The sequence below is a fragment of the Podarcis muralis genome, chromosome 4 (assembly GCF_964188315.1).
Source record: "Podarcis muralis chromosome 4, rPodMur119.hap1.1, whole genome shotgun sequence".
NCBI lineage: Eukaryota > Metazoa > Chordata > Lepidosauria > Squamata > Lacertidae > Podarcis > Podarcis muralis.
Genome location: NC_135658.1, coordinates 27,623,401 through 27,650,811, shown reverse-complemented (window position 1 = coordinate 27,650,811; position 27,411 = coordinate 27,623,401). Strand labels below are relative to the sequence as shown.

General features: G+C 46.5%; 1 protein-coding gene across 2 annotated transcripts in view; it reads right to left on the bottom strand.

Annotated features, from left to right (window-relative positions):
- The window catches only part of MTUS2 (microtubule associated scaffold protein 2), a 308,744-nt gene that overhangs the window by 178,723 nt on the left and 102,610 nt on the right, over window positions 1–27,411 (bottom strand). Inside the window, exon 4 of one of the 2 annotated variants that reach the window (XM_028726407.2) lies at window positions 25,602–25,808. In XM_028726407.2, coding sequence (XP_028582240.2) covers window positions 25,602–25,808 — 207 coding nt within the window. Of the gene's footprint in view, window positions 1–799; window positions 871–25,601; window positions 25,809–27,411 lie in introns of those variants that run through there. The other variant, XM_028726409.2, reaches the window with a different exon arrangement.

The following is a 27,411-nucleotide window of genomic DNA, read 5'->3' as shown; positions in this document are numbered from 1 at the left end:
TATACTGGCTGTGACGTCGCATGGGGGCGGTGCGTGCGTTAGTCACGCACCGTCCCGACGTCACCTTCCCGCCCGCTGTCAGATCGCGGCTCCGGAGATATATTTGTTTTAAATGTCACAATGGTTTTGCGGCTCCCAGTTGTTGTTTTTTCTTCGGAAACGGGTCCAAGTGGCTCTTTTTGTCTTAAAGGTTGCAGACCCCTGGTATAGAGATGCCACCGTTCAGCCAAAATGAAGACCCCAAATTGTCTCACAAAGAATGTGAACACAACTGCTAATACAAACAATGCAGCTGATATATTTTTTAAAAAACCAACAACCTATAATTTCAGAAGTATTAAAAACCAAAACCTTTGTTTTCCTGCTGAAAAGGCTAACACTCAAGAGGGGAAGCTAATATTTGGTCCTTGAGATGTAGCTGGACTACAGCTCCCATCATCCCAGACTATCTAGCCTGCTGGTTGGGGGTTGATGGGAGTTGGGAGTCCAGAAATTGGCTTCTATTTACCCTGACAGGCTTCTCTGGAAGAGGGGCTATAGCCCCTCTCTGTGCCACTGCTGGCTTCATGCCTAGCTGCTGCTCTGCCAGCAGTTGTGTATGGAGTTGCTGCTAGGGCTGTGAACCAGATTTGGCCAGGGCCCGAATCCCAAGCGAAATCAGGCCTATTCAAAGGGCCTTGTTTGAGCTGGATTGAGACAGCCCTGGACTGCTACAGGGTGTGTGTTGGGACGTGAAGCAGGAAGAAGAAGAGGGCATGAGTGAGAAGGAGGAGAAACCATGAAAAGGAAAGAGCCCTACCATGTGGCTGCATCTTCATGGGAGAAGGCTGGAGCTTCCTTGCCCGCAAGGCCTGTCCTCCTTGCCAGCCCTCTCCTCTCCTTCCTATTCCCTGAAGAAGCACCACACACAATGAGATCTTAGTGGGAGGATCCGATCTTGTGCAGTGCTGCTCCTCTCCTTCGTGTGTGACTTCCATGAGAGCAGCTCCTTCACAAGTCACTTTCTTTTCATGCAAGGAAGTCATTCATGAAGGAGGACCACAAGACATGGATGTTGGGAGTTGTAGTACGCTCCATAAGTTCCCCCACAAGTTCCACACCCCATAATTAGAGATGGGTGCTGCGATCAAACTTAACGAGCTGAGCAGAAAGAAAAGTATAAATGAAACCATTTACACACCTACAATTCATCAAATATATTACTGTATTTAATTGTCAATTATCTGCGTCTTAGGCCACAATACTACGCAGATTCTGTTGGAAGTAGACTTAACTGAAATCTATAAGATTTATTTCAGAGCAAATGTACTTAGGCTGCCCAAGGTAGTGATGGGAATGTTTAATATAGAAACAGTGTTTGTGTGCTTGTGTTCTGTTCTTCAAATTTGACTTTATGTCATTATTGTCTTAACCTTTCATATTACACAGCTATATTACAAATACAATTTCCAATTCAATAAGTGCATGCCTCTTGAGGCCTGACCTTTAAAATTATTTCAGGCAACATGCAGATTGTTATTTGAGGTCAACATGAGAGCCAAGAGATGTAAAAGTTTTCATGGGCCAGTTTTTCCTTCTAATTCTGATTAGGCAGTTCTTCCAAATTCTAGAAGGTGTGTGTGTAAGAGAGAGAGTGGGGGAGCTGGAAAGGAACCATAAACTCCCTCCCTGAAAACTGCTGTCAACCTCCCCACCCCACCCCCCAAAAAATACAAAAGAGAGGAAGTGGTTTAACCCCCCTATTTCATTGCTGCCACTCTCCTCATTTGGACAGAACTTTTGGACTGAAAAAAGCTCTAAATAACATCCTAGCTTTCAATCAATAAATAGTACAGAAACTGATATTGCACACATGCCCGTGTTCCATGTGCACAAATTAACGTGAGATGACTCTTGCTCTTGTGACAAGAACTGTTGTGCCCAGGACCTGCTTGCAGGTTCCCCACAGACATATGGCTGGCCCATAGGAGCCAATTCCTAAGGACCAAGGTCCCTTCAGCCCCCCAATAAAATATTTGAGGGGGCCAAGCCTCCATATGGTTGGTACGCATTGCCAATCAAATGGTGTGTGTCTGCCGTGTCATGCGCTCAATTACACGGTTGGGGCTTACCTGCCCCCACCAATATTTTATTCAAGGTGTCATCCCTGCCCGACTCCAGAATGCTGGGCTAAGATGGGCCACTGGCTTGATTCAGCCATCCTGTCTGAGCACTTGCCACAAAAGATGCAGAACCTGAGCACAATAGCACAGCCAGCCACCCTGCCTCTCTCTTTGAACACCAGGTGTTGGAGATAAGCCACAAAGGAAACCCTGGAAACAAGACCAATGGAAACAAGATAATGTGGCCATATGTCCTGCTTTACGGTGGACAGTCCTATATTTGGAAGCCCTTGAAGTTGCCCATCAACAACTTTAGCAGTTAAAATTTAAATTGGCAAAGATACACATAAGCTAGCACATGCAAATTATTTGCAAATCTGTGTCTCTAGGCCACTCTAGCCCAAGGCCACAAACTGAATACAGGGCACTCCCAATTTACACAGATGTTTCGTTCCAAGGCATCATATATTTAAGTGAAATTGCGTATATTTGAAACAGCCTACAGATACCCTGTTCCACCCCTGTCGCACCTCGTTCCAGCCCTTTTTGTGATGTTTTTGGGTGACTTCAGGATTTGGCGCAATGCACACATGCGCGGTTACGCACATATCAGACATACCTAAAATAGTCACTGCTTGTGCAAAGGTAGGGGTGATATTTTGCATCGGTAGTGCTTAGTTTTAGTTATTCTACATTGCGTGTCATTCCACTGGGTGATTTGAATCCATACATGACCTGAGGTGTGAGGAACCAGGGAAATAAATATGGGACAGGAACTTGAGGTACTACACAAAAACACAAACAAGCCTGCATATTGTAAAATATTTAAATCAAATCTGTATTCAAGCCCGAAGCTACCAATTTGCAATGGAATTTATTTCTCTCCTCTCTCGTCACACTATGAAGAGATTTTGTAGTCGTGAGTAAAAATAAACTAGTTCGTTTCTCTGCCATGAATCACATGAAGGTATTGGGGAGTGGGATGTAAAAGAAAGCGCAGATGGTCTGTCAGGGTCAGTGACTAGGGATGAATGGGCCGGTTGGGGATATGGGCTCATCTCTAGCACACCTGTTGTAAAAGCCACAGTGAAGAAACATTGTGAAAGGGAAGCCCAATTGTGGATACCATGTCTGACACCCTGTAAATCATAGGGATGTTTGCTCTTGCTCCAGGCTCAATGACACACCTTTTTGGAGAAAGATATCTAGCAGCTCTTTGGGAGGAAAAGAGTTTTGCCAAGCCGTTATATTGCATTCAGAATACTAGAACTTACCAGCCACCCAGATATTTCATGGTTTAAATCTAGAACTATGTGACAAAGGGCTCATTTTCACACTGCAAGTGGTTTGGTGCTTCTATCCTATGGCTCCATCCTATGCAGCACAGAGGTTAGGGTAGCCACTTACACATTGGTCAAAAGAAAGGAAAAGCATCAGCAAATTTCCATAAGAATTGCACATGCTAATTTATATGAATAGTAAAAAAAAAAAGTAAAGGTAAAGGACCCTGGATGGTTAAGTCCAATCAAAGGTGACTATGGGGTGGTGGCACTCATCTTGCTTCAGGCCAAGAGGACCAGCGTTTGTCTGCAGACAGCTTTCCGGGTCATGTGGCCAGCATGACTAAACTGCTTCTGGCGCGCGGAGGACCGTAGATGAGTCCCAGAGTGCACGGAAACACCGTTTACCTTCCCGCCGCAGCAGTACCTATTTATCTACTCGCACTGGTATGCTTTCGAACTGCTAGGTTGGCAGGAGCTGGGACAAAGCAACAGGAGCTCACTCCATCATGCGGATTCGAACATCCGATCAGGAAGCCCAAGAGGCTCAGTGGTTTAGAACACAGTGCCAGCCGCTCCCTACTTATGAATAGTATAAATGCATGTTTAGAAAGAATTGCTATCATCTAATTAGGAATACAGTACATTTCATCATAGTGGGAAACACATAGGAAGTGTAGAAAATGTAGACAGTTGCTTATATCAAGTCAGGTCATTAGTCCACTTAGCTCAGTATTGTCTACACTGACTGGCAGCAGCTCTCTGTGATTTCAGGTGGGACATTCCCAGTCCTACCTGGAGACCCTTCAGTGAGCTCCATTCCAAGGGCCCTCTCAACCAGACCTTATTTGTTCATAACGGAAGACCACATTTACAAAAGTTGTCTGATGCAGTTATCTTCCATGCCCATGGAATGGAAGACATAAATTTGACTACAAGGACAAATCATTTAGGGCAGGGATGGGGATGTATGTCCCTCCAGATGTTATGGACTCTGACTGCCATCCATTGGCCATGTTGACTGGGGCTGATGGGGAGCTGGTTTCTAACCACATTTGGAAGGGCACAGGTTCCTCATCCCTGATTTCAAAGAACTCCAAAATAGTGTTAGAAACTGAAATATAAAAGCTAGCAGCTAATTGGCACCTTAAACCTAGGTTATGGGCACAACAATGGAATATCTAGGCCCACTTTTTAAATAACAAGAATTCAAAGCTGAAAATGAATGAACTGCCACTAAAATATTATGTTCACTTTTCACATGGTCTAGTCCTTCCCCTGCCCACCCCCCTAATATTCTTAAGAGGGTCTCTCCTCCAGTCTTCAGAGAGGAGCTGGAAGAGGGGAAGCAGAAAAAGGTTCTCCTTTCCTTCCACTCTGCAGTTTTAATCTGAAATCTTAGGTGCAGTACTGCGTCCAGAGCTCAGAAACTGCTCGTGCTAATGAAATTCCCTGTCACAATGGGAGTTTTTCAAAACAACTACCTTCCTTTAATATTGATTTCACATACAATATGAGAATTTGGAAATCTACTTTTCAAGTCTGCTTTGCAAGTAAAAAAAGATTTGACAAAGAGCACAATTGTGGAAAAGTTAAAATTCCTTAGACACTTGGCCTTTATATATAATGCACTCAGTCAACATTGGAACTATCAAGAGAGGAAGAATAATTTACCCTCAAGGCACTTCCAAGTTTCTAAAAATAATATTCAGGCTCACAGTTGTCCTTTCATTGGGGTAAGCACCTTCAATCAAACTATAAAACAGCACTGTCCATCTTTGCACTAATACTGGGTCTGTACTGTTGACTCAATACAAGACTTTCAGTGAGAGATAAGCTGCTTACAGGAAAATACTCCTTGCAAAAGAGCAACAGAAAATAAGAATCTCATTACTTATTACAGAAAAGTGAAAAAGCAAGGAAGTAATTACATTTGCCGAGTAAAGAAGGCTTTGTCCTTGCTGTGAAGAAAACAGAGTTGCTGCATATCCACTTTTCTTCAGCAGGGTGCAGTGTACAAATTAATGCTTGTGGTGATTGTTATTAAATCTTCACTGGAGGGCAAAGCCCGCAAGCTCATGTTAGGCTGGTCACTCAGCAGTAAGGAGGACACATGCCGGGCGCATTTTTAATATAAACTGTAAGTAGTCCAAGAGTTTCATATGAGAAATGATTCTTCAATAGTTTATGAAAGGAGGACTCAGCTCACGCCACCAAGGTCTTAAACTAATTCCTTTCTGGATCTACTGCAAAAACTGCACTCCATACTGTGATGATATAGATTTGGGGCTGCTTTAGACCATCTTTCCCAGTTTGCTCCTGATTTATGTGTACATGTAAGATGTGAAAGAGGCAAATGGATGGGTGGGAACGCAGATAGCCTCACTGAAGCATTCAAAGCAGGAACAGGGTTGTATCCAAATGTGTTCTACCTAAAGTAGGCCCACTGAAATTAATGGATCTAAGTTAGTTGTGGGCATTAATTCCAGTGGGTTTTCTCTGAGTATGACTAACTGTGGCTACTACTCAATGTAATTAACATGCCTAGGGAAGCAGATGCCACCCCTGACTCATGCATATTCATTAGAAATTCCACAAAGACCCTAATGCTGGGCAACTCTACAGATGTAATAATAAATGCTTGTAGGTTGGGGTGGAGCTTGCCACCCCCATGCATTCATTATTCCTATGTTTATCATCTAGTACAGGCATAGGCAAACTCGGCCCTCCAGGTGTTTTTGAGACTATATTTCCCATCATCCCTGATCACTGGTCCTGTTAGCTAGGGATGATGGGAGTTGTAGTCCCAAAACATCTGGCGGGCCGAGTTTGCCAATGCCTGATTTAGTAAGAATTAACATTATATAGTATGATTGTGGCCCTCTAAGATTTTTTTGCCACCTTGGAATATGATACATGAGCTTTAAACTGCACACTGCTCTTTGCTATTGCCCCTTGTATGCACAACAATTGCTTTCAGCTCTCTGCAAGAAATTTGATTTATGCCAATCTACAGTTAAAAGTAACCACAATAGCTTTCAATAAAACAAAGATCAGACAATAAACCAACACAGATAAGAACAACATAGCAAGGGAAACAGCATAAAATTGGATACAAATCAGGACAAAGAACAAGAATTACAGATTATTTATTTCCTCATTCACTTACTTTTACCTCACCCTTCATCAAATCATGAAGGTGGCTGATAGATAAAATAATAATAATTGAGATTAAGGGTGAACTATTAACCCCACCAGATCTCCAGACCTGTAGCCCATGCTGGCCAAGGTGCAATTGTTGCAAGAATTCCTTCTACATCACCTCTTCATTACCCAGGTGAGGAAACAGCTTTTAAATAAAACACGGAACCAAGAGAATTGCAGCAAGCTTCAGCAGATCCAGTTAGGGACTTGGAGTTTATTAGATACTATTGCAATAGGACAGAGCTCAGCTTACCACAGAAGGAAGGCAGATCACTGTCGGAGCCTATAGCTAGTGGACCAACAGAATTTGGAGTTGGCCAGTGCCATTTTGCAATGGCAGTGGGACCAGTTTGGGATTCAACAGATTCTGCGATGGCTCGGCCTCTCCCTGCTCCATTTTGGGCATTCCCACTGGCTGTTCACAGTGGGGACCCCACAGGTGCCTCTTCTGCCTGCTTGTTCAATATGTGGAAGGGAGAGCTCTCTGCTAGCAGAGTGATGCTAACACCAATCCGCAGATAGAAGCCAGCAAGTCTATGCGGAGGGACAACTCCACTCGATCCAATGGTTCCTTAAACTAGAAAAATCTCAAAAGCAAATGAAAAATAACAGTCAAAGGCAGCAATACAATTGGCTAACAGCATTCAATTTGCAAATTGCACATTAAATCAGCACACACCAGTGGCGTAGCGTGGGTTGTCAGCACCCGGGGCAAGGCAAGTAATTTGCGCCCCCTAACCCGTGGATTTGCGCCCCCTAACCCGTGGAATTGCTGCCCCTAACCTGTGGATTCGCCCTAACCCCAGATGTTGCGGCCGGTGCGGCCGGCCCCCCCTGCACCCCCCACGCTACGCCACTGGCACACCCCCCCCCCAAACACCAGGTGAATAAAAATTTCTTGGCTATAATCTTATGCACACTTACTGTGAATAAGCCCCATTAAAGACAGTAGGCCAAACTTCACAGGCAACATGCATAGGATTGTGCTGGTATTCTCGCCTGGAAAATAAGAGTTTCAAAACAAATGAGGAGCCTCCATGGGCAGAAGAGGCTTCTTGCTATAGACAGTCGCCTTGTGGAAGGCTTTTAAAATGGTGACGGATAAGGATGAAGTGCGCAAACTCATCCCCACTACTTCTCCCTAATGCGACAACACCCCCATTTCCATAATAGTTGAAGACTGCTAACATCATCTGAAAGATAATAGTGCTGCCCTGCCTCCACAAAAGGAGGCCACCATTGAAAAGGCCCTCTTCCCTGGTTGGCATCCACCTCGCCTCTGGAGATAAGGGTGTCTCCAAGCTGTTCTTAAATTTCAGGTTCAAATGGAGGAGGCTGGGAATCTGTAGCATAGCCTGTAACCATTATGGATTGTGGGGAATGAACCTGAATTTCCTAGGGGTATTTCCCAGCTTCGGTAAATAACAACCCTGAAACAAGTTACAGAAACATCAACATCTCCCTTTCACAGAACTTTCCTATGTTTCACCTGCCCAAAAGCAAGGACAGTAAAAAAATATCCAGTGATTTATTCTATGGAACAACACTGCACAATACTTATGAAACACACACACACACATATTAAACCATAGATCTGGTTCCGCTCTATGTTCCTACATACTCAATACCTACCAAATGCTAGAATATAAATCTCTAATTTAAGTTACTAATCTGTGCACATAAGAGCTGACAGTTCTCTTTTCAAATCTAAACTTGTACTTAGACACTGGGGAATTTGTTTATATAAAACTGTGCACTATCCCCCCCCACACTTTCCCTCTCAATTGCAAGTTGAGAACATGTAAAAAGTCACGTGCAAAGAGTCACACTGTGCAAATTAAAAATCTCCAAGGCTGTTCACACTAGGCAGCCTGGGTTAATTTTCTCATTCTTGCATATCAAGAAAATGGGGTCATGTTTGGATTGTGATTTGCACACAAGCCTAACCACCGCAAAATTCTCTTCTAATGATACTGACACCACAGGTACGCCTTAAGGCTAACTACATGGAAGGCAACTTGCATTTTTTCCATCACTGTATCCAGGGGAGCGGCGTAAATGGTTGTTAGCAACTGAAGGCGGTGCTACTTTGGGTGTCTCATGTGTCAGTTCCCAACACTTTCTGATAACTGCCACCCAGGAGGAAAATTACATGCAATTTCCCTCCCATTGTATTCACTTTTGAGTTTGTCAGTGGGCACGGACATGTCATTTTCCCTACCACTTTGAGATTAAAACCTACATTAAATGGAAAAACCAAAAATCAAAAGACTGTGTGCCTCATGCGCGATGCACAGTGCTCGCAAGAAGCGAGATGTTTATGGCAACATGCAGACTGGGGTGAGTCCCCAGAGACTGTCAGACAGCAAGCCTGAAGGAGTAATTGTTTAAGCGGCCATCTCTCAATTTCCCATTCACAGCTAACTGACTTGTGGCAGTTTGCTTCTTCCATTTTCGTGTTGGTCGCCTTCAGACCACCTGGGGAGTGTACAGAGCTGACCTAAATTTCATCTTGCTCAGGCCAAAGTTGCAAAATGATCGTGGGAAAGATCCCAGCTTAACCCACAGTTTGGGAAAGAGCTTGATTTTTTTTTCTTTTCTTTTTGCTGTATTTTTGGTGTGGTTTCTTTGGCAAAATCGTAATGGGATCAAAGATCAGTGCTGCTTTAAAGCCTTTTCTTCCCCCCACCCCTTGCTAAATTATCGCTTTTTTCCTAATCTAATCTGATTTTTCAATATTCTTTTTTCGACAGCACTATGAATGTTCTTCAAATCATCACTTTTCTGTTCACCTTCCATGCTTTATACTGCCAGTATATAAGGCACAACTAATCCATTTTGAACAGTATGAGACTGAGTGACTAGAGACTACAAGGTTACGGGGCTTTGCTCTCAATGTGTATGAACTCACAATATGGCATTATTATTATTATTATTATTATTATTATTATTATTATTATTATATCAGAAAGTCATTTGGTTTGTACATGAAGGGAAACTGAAAAGTGGAGTTTAGGGATAGGGGATAAATTAGATTCAGTTCACATTTCAAGGTGAACCTACCCAATAGATGTAATAATAACATAAATAAACAAACCAATATGTAAAACAAAGGACAGCCATCCTTCAAAATCCACAGCTTTCTGAATTCTGCAGTTCTCTCAGCCAATAATTGAGTGCATGAAAGCACATATTCTAGGGCAAAGCATGCATTAAAATGCATGTATTCATAAAAATAATGTGGAATAACCCAGCTTCATTTAACCAACATGCTTAAGTCGAATTAACACAAGAAGGGGTTAATACCATAGATTAAACTATCCTGCCAGGCTTAGCTATGCCCATGTCCCCTCAGCTTGGGAGAAAACAGGTAATCAAGCCTTTGTTCACCCCCAGTCTCCCTGAGAAGTTCCTATAGCAATAATTTCACCACTTTAGAAATAAACTAAGTTTTGCTGCCCATGAAACCTTGTAAGCAAACCATTTCATGAAAAACAGATAGGCCTATCTTTAGAATGGATGAGTGAGCTCTGCTCACCTCTGAGGGGAGCGTGTAAGGGGGGGAGAGAGAAGGAGGTGTGACCACATTTACTTTGGCCATGCTTTTTTATGTATCTTTGCTGGCCTCTGCTGGCATGTGGCCTCTGGATGGTGGACCAAGAACAAATACTGCCCTCAGGCCCTTAGCTATCCCTGATCTACGGTATCTGCTGCAAAAATTAGGGGGGAAATCAGCCTCTGAGATTTATTAATTGCACAGTTAAGCACACTGGATCTGCAGCGATATTACCTCCTTTTTTGAAATTGGAATTGCTTTCACATTTTTCCCAATTATGAAAACCATGCTTGCATGAAAAAGCCATATTATTAACAGTTTGTTTTCTTCCATGACAATGCATTTAAACATTTACTGCAGGCTAAAAATCCACAGGGCCAAACCATTGGATATGCAGTATTGGCTGTGTCTAACTCAGCACCTAGGGGAAGGCATAAAAACATCACTATAATTTTATTTATGTATCGAGTGTTCTTCCTCAGGCAATATCTGTTTTTCCATCTGCATTTCTGTGCCGGAGGGAAGGAGGTCCACAGATGAAAGAGGGGTCCCATTGGTTCACATGAATTTAGGTGCCTCTCAAAAATCTGGTCTAGGACATTGTATTTTAAGTGGGATTTACCATCCAGCACCATCCAGAAGACCACATGTTCCTCAGCCCTGACCTATATCTACTTCCATGAATATATCTAATACTTTTTAAAAATAAAAATATTATTCTTGTACTAAAAGCTAAAAAATCCTCAAGCGCTTCAGCTTTTCTGCATTGGCAAAGTGGACCCCCCTCCCGCCCACTGATCATTTTGGTTGCCTTTCTCTTTTACTTAGAAATGCTTTGACCTCGCTGTCATATATACAATATGGATCATTGAGGGGGGAGTAATTTATCGTACCAATATAAACGCTGATTAATCATCCACCATAGATACATGCAGGTGGGCAAACCATCTGAAGATAACAAATTACCCTTGAATCAGTATGGGTGGTCTCTGTGCGAGAAGGAAGATTGTATCCTTACCTTTCATCAGTACAGAAGGTTTCCTTAACATGAAGTCCTTATTGAACAAAAGCAGGAGGTGATTGGGGAAGTGGGAAGGGGCTGAATCTAGCCTATGCTGTTGAACTGCTGATTAGCTTAAACAAAAATTGCCTTCACACAGCCCCAGATGTTCAACTGCATACAGCCAGGTGGATACATTCAAAGGCAACTGACTTTGTTCACCTATCTCTCCACTCTACATTGCAAAAGCTTTTCTATATTATTATTATCAATAATAATAATAATTTTATTTATATCCCGCCCGAGTCAGGATGGCCGTCCATCAACAGATAGAGTTGGGTGTCATCAGCATACTGATGGCAGCCCAAACCAAAACTCCAGACAAGCTGGGCGAGGGGGCTCATAAAGATGTTGAAAAGCATCAGGGAGAGTATCACACTCTGCGGCACTCCACACACCAAGGAGTGGCACGACGACAGTTCTCCCTCAAGCGCCACCCTCTGTCCCCGACCAGAGAGAAACAAGCACAGCCATTGAAGGACTGTGCCCTGGATCCCCACATCGGCGAGGCGGTGGTCCAGGAGTTCATGATCGACCATGTCAAAGGCTGCTGACAGGTCTAAAAGAATCAGCAGCCCCAACCCGCCTCGATCCAGCTGCCTGAAGAGATCATCTGTTAGGGCGACCAGAGCCATCTCGCTCCCATAACCAGAGCAGAAGCCGGACTGGAATGGATCCAGAGCCAATGTTTCATCCAGAAACCCACCAATTAACCTGTTTACAAGAATATATTAAATTGTCCGCCATATATTCCTAACAAGAAGCAAGGCAAAGTCTACACACCATTGAGATTTTTTGGATTCTTTATATACCTGAGTGCTTTAGTGAGTAAAGTCACATTTTGCCAGCATCGCACAGAAAGGATAAGGAATAAAAATTCTACTGGAATTAGCATTTGCCATTTTGTTACTTGACTATCAATTTTATATATTCCATTTATAAATCCACCCTTTTATCATTTAATGACTCTAGGGTGGATTTCAACATAAAACTGAACTTGAAACAGGTTGCAATATATTGGCATTAAAAAGTGACAGATATTGCTTCTCCGTATAATTCTTTTTTGTTAATATAGTAAAAACTTTGTAAGCTTTCTTCTTCCCCTCTCTTCTTATTCACACTTTTCTTTCTTTTTGAATGTAATAGAATAAAAAATATATCTAAAAGTAATGTTAATAAACCAGATCACAATAGCCATCACATTAAAGAAAATGTAAAACATCAAACAGAAATTACTACTGAAATCACAGCTGGTGCTTCCATTGACATACAAAGCCCTAAATGACTTGGGTTGCAAATATCAGGAGGAATGCCCCCTCCCAAGCAGACTTGCCCAGGTGTTAAGATCTGCAGGGGAGGCCTTGCTGATAAGTTCTGCTGTCTTATGAAGTTTGTGGGGCAGCAGAGCATAAGAGGGCCTTTTTTGTGATGGCCCCAGATTGTGGAATGCACTTCTCTTCAAAGGGCATTTTAACATCAGGACAAGATGCATCTTTTTGCATAGGCCTTGAGGTGGGGGACAAGATCAGAATCTCCCTTTCATTTACAGTGTTGACGCTGTTTCTGGTTGCTGTTGATTTGGTTTTGGCCTGGTAATGTGTATATATTACATGCCTTACTTGTTTTGAACTGTATGTAACCCACCCTGGGACTGCATGATAAAGGGCAGGCTATAAATGCCAATAAATATTAAATAAAGCAAGCAGACAGGCAATAAATCAGACAGTAACAGGTTTCACTGCATCAAACTTATCCAAATGCCTGGGCATCTTTAGCTATCCCCAAAATGTAAGTAATTAGCGCCTCAGAGGTGAAGGCGTTAAAATGACTAGTGCACAGAATATTCAGATTCAGATTTTCTGTAAGGCACAAAGAGCAGAAGTCAATGTGAATGAGAACCTCTCCATAACACAATTATTCAAGAGCAGCAATTAAACAATATATGTTTTATTCAGAACACATTTATTGTCATGCATTCTATTGCCTTAATCCTCTGTTGTTGTTTTCATTGGCCTTATTCAATGAAAGCCAAGTGATTTGAAAAAATAATTCAGTTCACTAATATGCTAATATCACATATGGTGTTATTTTATGCACTTATATAAGATACACAGTCGAATGCAAGATGCATCGCTGTCAGAATACAAAAAAGCCAAGGCCATGCTCTAGTTCTGACAGGAAAGTATTTTTAGGTGTGCAAAAGATGTGGGTTTTGTTCCACAATTCCCTGACATACATTCCCTGTTCAGAAAAATCAGTCTAGCAGGGAGGTGAGGCAATAGCACAGTCTCTAGAGACACCTGAACTGCCAAGGTCTATTTTTGGCCCTGCCACAAATTTGGCATGTGAGAGGAAAATCTCCTGCATGTATTAGAATCCTAAGTGTGCAGAAGGATTCCTGAAATATGAACAGACGGCCTGATTTAAACAGGATGTCAGGCACTTCCAAGTTGCCACGGTTTTCTTTTCCAAGCAAAGGCTGCGCTCCCAGGCTCCTGTTACTGTGATGCTTCCCCTATTTCCCTAAGCCACGGCATGTTCCAAGAGCACAGTATTTGCTTTCCTTTGGAAGGAGGTTGCTGGAAGCTCATTGGCTTTTCTGCAACGTTTGAGTTTATCTGCAACTTTACAGGAGCATGGGTGGAGGTTCGCAATATAAAACACCGCAGCAGGTTACCAAAGTCCACATCAGATCATCCAGCACCCTTAAGGTGGTTACAGAGCCCAAACTCAGCTTTCTCAAAAGGGTTTCTTCAGGCATGTTAAAGCTAACAAATGTATTGCGGCATAAGCTTTTGTGATGTAGGGCCTATTTCTCTACTCTAGCCCATGAATGCTTACGCCATAATGGCATTGGCAACTTCAAAATTGGTTTACTGAAATGCCCTCTACGTGGGGGTACCCTTGTGCTTCATCCAGAAGCAGCAGTTACTCATTTTGAAGTAAAAGCAGCTTGGGTCAGATCCAGAAAATCTTCCCTTGCTCACTGTTTGCTTCTGCAAAAAAGATCTTCAGGGGCTAATGGGGGCATTTTCAGAGCATGCATGATTGAAAGCGCATTCTCAGTTACAGCTCTGCAACTGATTTTTCTTCAGCTAACAAGTGGCCGGTTTAAGCATTAAAAAACCCACGAAAAGTGAGAATAATGTAATATTTAGTTTTGCCCTAAATCAACAAATATCTAGCAGCATGCAAAGGATAGACCATTGCTAGGCATCATCTTCTTTAGAGCAAAAGCTTCCTGAGAAAACTAGGAAAGGCAATTGATTTATTAGCCACTTTTCTACTTAAAAACACCCAAAGTGGCACAAAACAAAAAGCACAATTGTCAGGGGTTCAGGAGCAGAGGCACAGGAAAGGGAGGAGATAGAGACCGAGGGGGAGGAATCCGAGGGAGAGGTTAGCGATGACAGCCGCCCTAGGTCTCTAAGTCTTTCCAGTGAATCGGAGGATTCACAGAAGGGGGCTCCCGTGGTCAGAGCAAAGGGGTTGCCAAGGGGAACACCCCAGGAAGGAGGGGCCAGAGGGGACTTAGAGAGCAGCAGTTGGAAATCGGGACCAGCTTCCCCACCAAAGAGCAGTAGGGGGGAGGAGTCCCAGGTATCGACATCAGGCAGCTCTCCGTCAGCGGAAGGACATGAGTCAGGATTGGCCACGCCTGCATCAGAGAGCGAGGAAACGGTCAAAAGGAAGGTTGGAGACTGGGCGCGCGCGCCAAGTTCAAACGTACAAGAGGGTGGTGCAGTGAGCAGCCCGGAAAGGGAGCCAGGTCCTAAAGCCCGCCGAAGGGAGGGGGAAGAGTCAGAGGGGTCCGCGTCCGAAGCATCCAGGAAGGAAGGGACCCCGGGGGGTAGTAGGACCCAGAGGCGGAAGGAGAGACGGAAGAGGTGGAGTAAGGTTAGAGTCTTAAGCTGGTGTACAGGGGGCGGAGATTCAGACGGAGCTTCGCCGGTCTAGTCTCTAGACGTAGAGACGCACGCTAGGGCTTGAAAATGGAAACTGTACTGCAATAAAGACTTTTGTACATTACTACTGGCTAGCGTTGGTCCTCTGTGAGCTGGGACCTGGAGGCAGTCTCTGACAGTAAGCTCCGTCTCCACTTTTCATCAGTTTTCTTCACCAAAAGCGTCGCTGCGTGAGTGTACGCAGGGAGGGAAGAAGACTGGTGCTTCGCGAGCTCACAAGAGTCAGGCGAGATGACTACCGAACAGCAAATAGCTTCCCTGCAAAATGCGGTGACACAACTCAGCGCGGAGATAATCCCATCCAGGAAGAGAGAAGACGAGGCGGCTGCTGCCTGCAAAGATCTCCAAGCCAGGTTGGAAGTGCTTACGAGGCAGGGGCAACCGGGACCCAGATCCGAGGGGATTGGGCTGGGGAAGAGAGGAGGCAGCCTTGTATCTCATTTCGATGGGAATTTACAGCAGTACCCCAATTTCCGAGCAGACGTGCTGTTTGCGCTGCAACTGCTGGATAAAGACTTTAGAGATGAGCAAGAGAAGGTGGGGTTTATCTTGTCTCATTTGCATGGAGACGCGAAAGCATGGCTGCGCAATCTGTGGAGAGATAAGGATCCAGCGCTCCGAAGTGCAGATGCATTCATTAAAGCGATGGATTCCTGTTTTTTATCAAACATAGACATTGATATTGCCCGGAAGGACATACATGGGCTGAAACAAGGGAGAGCCAGTGTAAGGCAGTATCATTCCCGCTTTTTTGCATTGGTCAACGCGCTGGGTTGGGAGAAAGATTCTCCACCGGTTAGAGACCTATTTTGGGAGGGATTGAACCCAAATGTCAAGGATGAAATTGCGAGGGGGGAGAGACCCAAAAGCACTCAGCAAGTGGTTGAGAAAGCGCTAACGGTTGGGGTGCGGCTGGAAGAACGCCCATGGAGCAAAGAAGAAGGGCGTTGGGGACGCACACCAGCGAGAGTGCCCGCCCTCTTGCCCAGGGATGCAGCGCGTGCGCATTCCACGCCTCCACAGGGAGGAGGCGAAGAGCCGATGGAGATTGGCGGTGCTAGGGCTCACTCAGCAACCAGAGCCTTAACACCGGGAGCAGTCAAAACGAAGCCGCCTAGAGGGAACAGGAAGTGCTACATCTGCGACAGTGCTCAGCACATGGCGAAAGAGTGTCCCCAGAGGCTCCACAAGCACATTGCAGCCTCAGCAACAGTAACGGAAGCAACTCAGCAGAGAGAACCACAGCAGGGAAACGACGGAGTCTGGCTGGAAACGGAGGCACTGGGGCCCAGCCAGATGAGTCAGTGAAGAAGTCCCCAGAGATTTTGCAGCCCACAGACCCCCTCCCACCCAAACCAGTGGTGCAGCTCACCGCATCGCTCCAGCTACCCAATGGACTCACAATAGAAGTGCCTATTACTATTGACTCTGGCAGTAACGCAGACTTTATAGGACTGGAGTTCATTCAACAACACAACATAGCGCTACTGCCAGCCACACTGCCCCTGAAGGTTGTAACGGTGGATGGCAGGGAATTGCTGGGGGGGCAGGTGGTACAGCAGACGCCGCCTATGGTGATGCAAATTGGGAATCACCGGGAAGTCATCAGCTTCAATGTCACCCAATTGTCGGACACGCCTGTAGTATTGGGCATGAGTTGGCTGTACAGGCACAGTCCAGCATTGGCTTGGTACCAACGACAACTGACTTTTGGCTCCTCCTACTGTGCGGAACATTGCATTATACCTAGCCCAGAAGGGGAAGAGGATGACCCGCAGTTACAATTGGGCACGCTGCAAGCAGTGCCACTCAAGTATGCGGAGTTTTTGGAGGTTTTCTGCGAGAAGGAAGCGGACAAGCTACCTCCTCACAGGTCCTATGACTGCAAGATTGACCTCCTGCCGGGGGCGACGCTGCCAACCGGGAAACTGTATTCCATGTCTGAAGACGAACTGCAGGAACTCAGGGAGTTCATAGATCACAATTTGAAGCGCGGTTTCATCCGGGAGTCGAAAGCAGTGGGGGGAAGCCCCGTATTCTTTGTGAAGAAGAGGGACACGCCCCAAAAAAGACTTGTGGTGGACTATAGAATTTTGAACTCGAAAACCAAGCCCTCGGCATTCCCCATGCCCAAGATAGACGACCTGCTCGCGACTGTGAGGAAAGGACGCGTTTTTACCAAGTTGGATCTGCGAGGGGCGTACAACCTGATTCGCATGCGGGAAGGCGACGAGTGGAAGACGGCCATGTTCACGCCACTGGGCACCTACGAATACAGAGTTATGCCCTTCGGATTACAAAATGGCTCTCACTGTTTTCAAGCCTTCATGCATCATGTGTTGGCGGGACTCCTCTACAAGAAGTGCGTATGCTTCCTGGACGACATCCTGATATTTTCAGAATCGCGAGAGGCGCACGAGAGGGATGTCAGGGAAGTTCTGCAGAGACTGCAGGAGCACAGGCTGTACGCCAAGCTGGAGAAGTGCCAGTTCGACATGACGGAGGTGGATTTCCTGGGCTACAAATTGTCGGACAAGGGGCTCGCCATGGACAGCGCCAAGGTTCGCGCAGTATTGGACTGGAAAAGCCCACGCAATCGGAAGGAAGTCCAGCGGTTTGTCGGCTTTGCCAACTTTTACCGCAAGTTCATCAAGGGGTTCGCTATGCAGACGGCGGCCATCACCGACACGCTCAGCTCCAAGAAGAAGAAATTCATCTGGACGGAGCAAGCGGAGCAGTCCTTTCAGAAACTCAAGCGCCTATTCGCGTCCGAAGAGCAGCTATTGCATGTGAATCCCAGCAGACCGATGAGGGTGGAGACAGACGCCTCAGACAGAGCCGTGGGAGCTGTCCTGTTGCAACAAGACCCGCATGGGGACTGGAGACTGTGCGCCTTCTACTCTAGGAAGCTCAGCAAGTCGGAGCAGAATTACACCATCTGGGACAGGGAGTTGCTAGCTATCCATGCAGCGTTCAAGGCATGGCGGCACTTCCTTATCGGAGCCAAACACACAGTGCAGGTCCGCACGGACCACAAGAATCTGGAGTACTGGCGCACGGCAAAGTTCCTGAACCAGAGGCACATTAGATGGGCAGAGTTCTTCGCGGACTTCGACTTCAGGATAGAGTACATCCCAGGCGACAACAACGTCATGGCGGATGCACTGTCCAGGAAGCCGCAATACCTCGAGGAGGCGGCACCGTCGGCGGCCAAGCACATTTTCGCACCGGAAGCGTGGGCATGCGCTTCGGCAACCGTGGACCTGGATGCCGTGCGTCGCGCGCTGCAGGAGGACCCCTTCGCACAAGCCAAGATGGAGGAGGTGCACAAGGGCAAGGCGAAGGACGACGAGTTCCAGATAAGAGACGGGTTACTCATCCGCAAGGGGGCACTCTACGTGCCGGGAGACGACCTCCGCGCAAGGGTACTGCAGCAGCTACACGACGCTCCCACAGCCGGGCACTTTGGCAAAGAAAAGACTGTAGAATTAGTAGCCAGAGACTTTTGGTGGCCCAAGATGCGGGGGGAAGTAGCGGATTACGTCTCGAGGTGCGACACCTGCCAGAGGGCCAAGTCAGTGCACAAACCGCCGACGGGACTGCTGGAACCGCTGCAGACACCGCTCGAACCGTGGGAGAGGGTGGCCCTGGACTTTGTCACGGATCTGCCCAGTTCGAGGGGAAAGACAGCAGTGCTAGTGGTGGTGGACATGTTCACCAAAATGGCACACTTCATTCCGTGCGCGAAGGTGGCCACGGCGGAACAGACCGCCAAACTGTTCATAGACCACGTGTTCAAAGTCCATGGTCTACCACGGTCTATCCTATCCGACCGGGGGCGACAGTTCATCTCGAACTTCTGGCAGAAGCTGATGGGCATCCTGAACGTCAAGATCAATCTAGCGTCGGCGAGACACCCACAGACCAACGGACAAGCGGAGAGGGTCAACGCCATCATGCAGCAGTACCTGAGATGCTACGCAAATCAGCAGCCTACAACATGGGTGGACTACCTGCCACTCGCCGAGTTCGCTTACAACAATACGAAGCACGTGTCTACGGGGGTGACACCGTTCTTCGCCAACAACGGGAGGCATCCCAGAACCTTCCCGGGTTTAGAGAGAGTGGGGGAGGGGGAGCCACAGGCAGCGGAAGCGTTAGCGTCAGAGTTGCAGGAAGTCCACGAACAGCTTAGGAGGCAGTTAGAACTAGCAAAGCACGCATACAAACTGCAGGCTGACAGACACAGAAGAGTTGGGGAAGACATACAGGTGGGAGACTGGGTTTGGTTAGCAGCTCAAGCAGTGCCGACCAGATCGTTAGCGAAGAAGAAGCTCGGGCATAAGCAGCTAGGGCCTTACCAAGTCCAGGCACAGGTCAATCCAGTGGCCTTCCGGTTGACACTTCCGGAGGGTTCCAGAATGCACCCGGTTTTCCATAGATCGGTGCTCACGCCCTACAAAGCACCTCATAGATTTCAGGAGCCAGGCACGGCACCAGACCCGCTCAGAGAAAGGCCCACAAAGGGGGGACCGCCAAAAAGGGAGCGCATCAACGAGGTCACAGAGATTTTAGACTCGAGATGGGGGGAAGAGGGAGTAGAATATCTCCTAGCCAGAGAGGGTACCCCGGCCAGTGCCAACAGTTGGGTGCCGGACTATGCCTTGGAGGAGCCTCTGCTCAAAGACGAATTTCATGCCCTCTTCCCACACAGGCCCATGCCAGCCGAGTATTTCGACGACTGGCTCTTCACACCCACACTTTCAACCAGCACATTCCAGGGGTTCGCCTCGGACGAGGAACCGGCACCAGACACACACTCTCCGGAGGACTCACCCTCGGGGTCTGCCTCAGACCGCTCTTATTGGTGGGACGATCGACCAGAGGAGCAGTGGCGCAGGAAGTGGCTGGGGGGTCCTTGGCAGGCATCACCCTCAGAGGGGAACGGGGGAGAGACGGACATGGACGTGTTGGGGGAGGACATGGGGTTCGAACACGGAGGCAGAGAGATGGAGGCAGAGGAGATCGACGTCGACGAGTGCACGGAGAACGAGCCGGACTTATCCGGCCGGATGCACGACACGGGGGACGAACTGTATCCGGCACTTACCCCCACAACGACGGAGCACCCAGTACCCACACCGGAAGGAGGGGAGGGGGGAAGGGGGGGCTTCGAGGGGGGGATGGATGTCAGGGGTTCAGGAGCAGAGGCACAGGAAAGGGAGGAGATAGAGACCGAGGGGGAGGAATCCGAGGGAGAGGTTAGCGATGACAGCCGCCCTAGGTCTCTAAGTCTTTCCAGTGAATCGGAGGATTCACAGAAGGGGGCTCCCGTGGTCAGAGCAAAGGGGTTGCCAAGGGGAACACCCCAGGAAGGAGGGGCCAGAGGGGACTCAGAGAGCAGCAGTTGGAAATCGGGACCAGCTTCCCCACCAAAGAGCAGTAGGGGGGAGGAGTCCCAGGTATCGACATCAGGCAGCTCTCCGTCAGCGGAAGGACATGAGTCAGGATTGGCCACGCCTGCATCAGAGAGCGAGGAAACGGTCAAAAGGAAGGTTGGAGACTGGGCGCGCGCGCCAAGTTCAAACGTACAAGAGGGTGGCGCAGTGAGCAGCCCGGAAAGGGAGCCAGGTCCTAAAGCCCGCCGAAGGGAGGGGGAAGAGTCAGAGGGGTCCGCGTCCGAAGCGTCCAGGAAGGAAGGGACCCCGGGGGGTAGTAGGACCCAGAGGCGGAAGGAGAGACGGAAGAGGTGGAGTAAGGTTAGAGTCTTAAGCTGGTGTACAGGGGGCGGAGATTCAGACGGAGCTTCGCCGGTCTAGTCTCTAGACGTAGAGACGCACGCTAGGGCTTGAAAATGGAAACTGTACTGCAATAAAGACTTTTGTACATTACTACTGGCTAGCGTTGGTCCTCTGTGAGCTGGGACCTGGAGGCAGTCTCTGACAACAATAATCAATAAAATTTACCTAATACAGTACAACAATAAAAGCTCAGTAAAAGCCTAAAGTCAGCTTGGCTGCAAATTGCAATATAACCAAAGCCTAAAAATCACAACCTAAACAAATGTAGCAGTAAAAAAAATAACCCTAAACACAAAAGCTTTCTGTCCTGCTCACAGCAGTTTATGCACATTAAAGGATGCCAGTATCACTCTGCTGGCTCAGAGCCTTCCCTTCCACTCGCCAAACGGGTGGGCAGGTGGAAGTGTCACTAGCAGAAAGCTGGGGAGCAGTGGAGTTAGGATCACTCACTTAAGCCTGTAATCCTATCCTCCTCTTCTTCTTCTTGGTGTATCAACAAAAAAAATCAAATAATATATTTTTTTTAAGTCTGTAATCCTATATCCCTGGGATGACTCATCTTTATTTCCTTCTTTTTGGACTTAGCACCAAATTAATCCATGCTCAGTCCTCGGGGGTTGAGAGAAGTGTAAAAGTGTAGAAGTGTAAAAGTGAGTGTGACCCAATTTTTGTGACCCCACATTTCAGGTGTCTTGAGGGGTCATGAAAACCTTTTGATGTCACAGAATTATGATACCGACTGTGTTTTCCCAGTGGATCAACTGAATTCAATGGGACTTTATTCTAAGCAAACATGTGCTGGATTGTACTGTAAATGATGGGACGGCCTCTCAAGCAGCCCTTTACCAATGCCAACCGTCTTAAGACACAAACTTTCCCACTTGCAAGCCATTTTTGGCATATTCTGAATGTACAGTGGTACCTCTAGTTGCGTTCTGCTCTCGTTACGGACTTTCAGCTTACAAACACGGTCAACCCAGAAGTATTTACTTCTGGGTTCGCCACGCACGCATGCGCAAAAGCAACCCCCTGCTTCACGCATGTGCAGAAGCGCTCGATCACGCCATGCACATGTGTGGAAGAGGCACTCTAGTTGCAGACTTTTCGGGGTGCGAATGGCACCCCGAAATGGATCAAGTCCGCAACTAGAGCTACCACTGTATTGTTGTGTAAGAGTGGGTAAGTATTTCTGGTTCCTTTGCTGTTGCTTGAGGCACAGGTGGCCTCAGTGGCAGGGATCTGGACAGGGATAGCCGAACTCCTGCTAATCTCTAGGTTGGACCTGGATCCTGCGATCATCATCTGATGCCTTTCTTCATGTGCCTTCTTCACAAGAGATCTGGAGGATGGCAACATGAGAATGGGCCTTTTCTGTGGTGGCTCCCCATTGGAGAAATGTTCTCTCCTGGGAGGCTCACCTGATGCCTTCATTAAATAATAATAATAATAATAATAATAATAATAATAATACTTATTATTATTATTATTATTATTATTATTATTATTATTATTATTAATACCCCGCCCATCTGGCTGGGCTTCCCCAGCCACTCTGGGCGGCTTCCAACAAAATATTAAAATACTGTACTACATCAAACATTAAAAGCCTCCCTAAACAGGGCCGCCTTCAGATGTCTTCTAAAAGTCTGGTAGTTGTTGTTCTCTTTGACATCTGGTGGGAGGGCGTTCCACAGGGAGGGCACCACTACCGAGAAGGCCCTCTGCCTGGTTCCATGAAACTTGGCTTCTCGCAGTGAGGGAACCACTGGAAGGCCCATGGCACTGGACCTCAGTGTCCGGGTAGAACGATGGGGGTGGAGACGCTCCTTCAGGAAATAACCGTTTTAGCTTTAGGCACCAAGCGAAAACCTTCCTCTTCAACCAGGCCTTTGGTTGATTAACATTCTATGTCCTCCTAAATGTGTTTTTGAGAGGGAGGCTATTGGTTTGTTCTTGTTTGTTCTCCGGCGGGCTAGGGACAAAGGTGAGAGCTGTTTCCTAGTTCTGCTGGATCTCTCAGCGGCCTTTGACACCATCGACCATAACATCCTTCTGGACCGTCTAGAGGGGCTGGGAGCTGGGGGCACTGTTATGCGGTGGTTCCGCTCCTTTCTCCTGGGCCGTGTCCAGAAAGTGGTGGTGGGGGATGAGTGTTCAGACCCCTGGGCTCTCACTTGTGGGGTGCCTCAGGGTTCCGTCCTCTCCCCCATGCTTTTTAATATCTATATGAAGCCGCTGGGAGAGATCATCAGGGGGTTTGGGCTGGGTGTTCATCAGTATGCAGATGACACCCAGCTCTACCTCTCCTTTAAATCAGAACCAGTGAAGGCGGTGAAGGTCCTGTGTGAGTGCCTGGAGGCGGTTGGAGGATGGATGGCGGCTAACAGATTGAGGCTGAATCCTGACAAGACAGAAGTACTGTTTTTGGGGGACAGGGGGCGGGCAGGTGTGGGGGATTCCCTGGTCCTGAATGGGGTAACTGTGCCCCTGAAGGACCAGGTGCGCAGCCTGGGAGTCATTTTGGACTCACAGCTGTCCATGGAGGCACAGGTTAATTCTGTGTCCAGGGCAGCTGTCTACCAGCTCCACCTGGTACGCAGGCTAAGACCCTACCTGCCCGCAGACTGTCTTGCCAGAGTGGTGCATGCTCTAGTTATCTCCCGCTTGGACTACTGCAACGCGCTCTACGTGGGGCTACCTTTGAAGGTGACCCGGAAACTGCAATTAATCCAGAATGCGGCCGCTAGACTGGTGACTGGGAGTGGCCGCTGGGACCACATAACACCAGTTCTGAGAGATCTGCATTGGCTCCCAGTACGTTTCCGAGCACAATTCAAAGTGTTGGTGCTGACCTTTAAAGCCCTAAACGGCCTCGGTCCAGTATATCTGAAGGAGCGTCTCCACCCCCATCGTTCAGCCCGGACACTGAGATCCAGCGCCGAGGGCCTTCTGGCGGTTCCCTCATTGCGAGAAGTAAGGTTACAGGGAACCAGGCAGAGGGCCTTCTCGGTAGTGGCTCCTGCCCTGTGGAACGCCCTCCCAGCAGATGTCAAAGCAATAAACAACTATTTTACTTTTAGAAGTCATCTGAAGGCAGCCCTCTTTAGGGAAGTTTTTAATGTTTGATGCTGTACTGTTTTTAATATTCAGTTGGAAGCCGCCCAGAGTGGCTGGGGAAACCCAGCCAGATGGGCGGGGTATAAATAATAAATTATTATTATTATTATTATTATTATTGTTTTTATTATGCATTTTGTGTTCTTATTTTGAATTTCTATGTTGTGAACTGCTTGTGATCTCCGGATGAAGGGCAGCACACAAATTTAATAAATTTAATAATAATAAAAGAATGGTTAACAATTTATTTCCAATAAAATATTTTTCGCCACTGGGGATGCAAGTGTTCTTCCCTCTTTGCAATTCTACTCTGGGCTTGAGATATCTCATTTATGCGGGCTCTGTGCTGTGGATGTACGTTTTCTGCCCTGTCTCTTTAAACCTTTCCCATGCATCCTACAGTGTGCGACAGAGCACCATGATCAAGGCATCTACATATATAACATTATCTTTGTAGTTGCAGCCACTAAGCTCAATATCCCACACTGCTGCTGCTCCGGTTTACCGAACCTACTATGCAAGCGTAAGGAAGTCGTTAGGATCGGCTGTAGCCTGGTTTTGTTTTATTTATTGTAATTATTTCAAAATTAGCATAAACACTGAAAGATTTAGGACTCTACAGCATCCAAAAGCCTCTGGCACTTCATGGAAGCTGGCACCTTCAATTTGAACCACTTTGAGAGTGATAACAGTTGCTTTGAAATTGACACGGTTCACGCTGAAGCTGGTCTTCAAAGAGAGGAACTGGCATTAGGGGGAAAAATTAAAATCCTCCAATCCCAGCTTGTGCTTCTGGCGCACGGCACATGCATATACATCCCATAAGGAGCACGGTCTGCATCGTGCGGTTATTTCGTACTTAATAAAATTAACATTAGCAACAGAAAATAGGATTTGAGGTGACATTTCAGCCAAGGATTTTTTCCCCTTCCCCACAGCTGAAAAGGAGACCATAGCTAAGGGGGAGGGGAGGAACAGCAAAATTCTGATCCTTTTTAAAATCCCTAGCATGGTTTCATTAGCTTCCTGAACCAAGATTGGCTGGCCCCGTTGAAGAGAGATACGGAACAAGAGCAAACGAGAAAGAATAGACTGCTTACTTCACATAATCTTCCCCCGAAGTGCGTGTATTTCATAACTGCTGTGTGCTGATGCAGGACCCCTACTTGCACTTATTTACTTACATCAGCTTGTAAGAGGGATAATTCATCAAACAGGTAAAAAAAGAAAACACAGAACTGTGCAAGATGCCTTTTTTTTTTTTTGAAGCAGTAAAACCTATCCAAGCAATTTGTCATCCGAAATTATTCATCCATCATTATTTTCATAACATTCAAAGGTAGGCAAAGAAGATTCCATACCAGCAGAAATGTGCATTGAGGAAAAAAAGCAACCATTAGAAACATCCTAGTAGGGAATTAAATTTTCTCTTTCATCCTCTTCTCTCCTGCCCCCCCCCCCCCTCTGCAATGAACCTTGCTCATATCTAGAGTGGGAATAATGTTCCCTGACTTACGACTGGCTGTCCTGCTTTGATCACTCTGGACGCTGTCATTCGACTGGTTGCTTGAGATCGACGAGACACTGGAGCTCCTGACAAAGCCAAAGGCTGCTAGTTTAGCGGCCGGCAAGCGGGAATAACCAGGAGGGCGAAGTCCAGACTGACACGGCTTGGGAAGGTTTGATTTCATAGCATTTGGATTCGGGCCTTTTTTGAGATCAACTGGGGGTAGAAATTAAAAATGTTATATGAAAACGTCAGGAAGCAAAAATTGCAGTACAGGGCTGTGTTTATTGGAAACGAACAGTCTTAGGATCTAAAGTAGGCCATTCTTTTGGCCTTTTTCAAGTTGGCATCTTTTAAACATACCACCACCACCACCAGTGGAGTTAAAAGCACTAGACTAGAGCTGAGCAGGCATTTTTCAGTAGAGTTGGAATGGACCACATGGGTCCTCTAGTCCAACGCCCTGCAATGCAAGAATCTTTCACCCAATGTGGGGCTCGAACCTATGACCCTGAGATTAAAGGTTTCATGCTCTGCCAACTGAGCTATTCCAGCTGAAACATATAAGGTACTACAATAACTTTGGTTGGTTTTTGTAGGTTTTAAACATAAAAATGAAATAAATGATATTAACGGTTAAAGATATCCCACATACCCCAGGTGGGTGGTTTGTAGGGGCCTCAGCTGTGCAGGGAAGAAGGTTAGAAAGTCACCCTGATCTTCCTCTCCCCTGCTTTACTCTGAATGGATTCAGAAATACGGGCTGCAAATAACTTCAGACAATGCCCCTTCCTTAATATATTGTGTGGTTCGCTCCCGTAGGCCTCCTGGCCTCTCATGAGACTACTGCTTCTCCATTGCCTTAGGTGGCTGAGTTGCGATATTCCTTCTCCTTGGTGCCAGAGCTTCCTTTGCCATCACTCCAGTGGCTGGGACAACCCTTTTGTTTTCAGAAGCCAACGTCCTTGTTGTGCTGTGGGGCTGGCCGTGGTCAGGCCACTCAAGTCGCCTTCCTTGCTCTGATGGGATGGAGAATCCAGTACACGACCGTATTTATGATAATCAGCACTAACTGGGACTACTGATAGAAAATCCAAGCGTAACACAGATAGGATTATATTCAATGGGGGGCACTGACATTACAGCTAGGCTGTCAGAGCAAATGTGAAAGAAACTTAATGGCAGGGTGCCATCCTCCTGCAGGGAAATACATTTTTCAGCAGCAAATTAAGTGTAATGGTAAAATTTAATACTGTCTTCTAAAGAAGAGTTATAGCACATCCACCTTCTGTCTGATGTCTTTATTATTTAGAATTTCCTAATTACTTGCTCAACAGGGGTATAATCTCCATTTTGAAGGATTTCCAGAAAATCATAGGTTCTAATAGGAAGGCTTTCAGCACAGGAAAGCTTGCTTTAGATACAGGATAGCCGCTTTTAAACATCGCAACCTTTTTCATGCAGCATACTAAAAAGGACTTTCCCCATGGTGCCAAATAACAATCCCTGTAGAAGGTGAATATTTCAGAGTTTCCCAAGTCATGGAGCATCCGTACTCAAGCACCACCACACCCAAGGATAAGGAGCTGTCCTTATAACACCATAAAGTGTTTTTAAATGTTACACCAGGAACAGCATCAAGGTGGAGCAATTGTTGAAAGTGTAATACTTTAACTTGCCTTCAGGCAGGGCCTAAACTGAATAGCTTATGGACAGTTGACTACACAGCCGAGATAATAGAATCCGTCTTTTGATTCCTGCCACTTCATTACAGTGTGTCAGGACCTATTGGCCAATGCCCCATGTGGTGAAATGTACA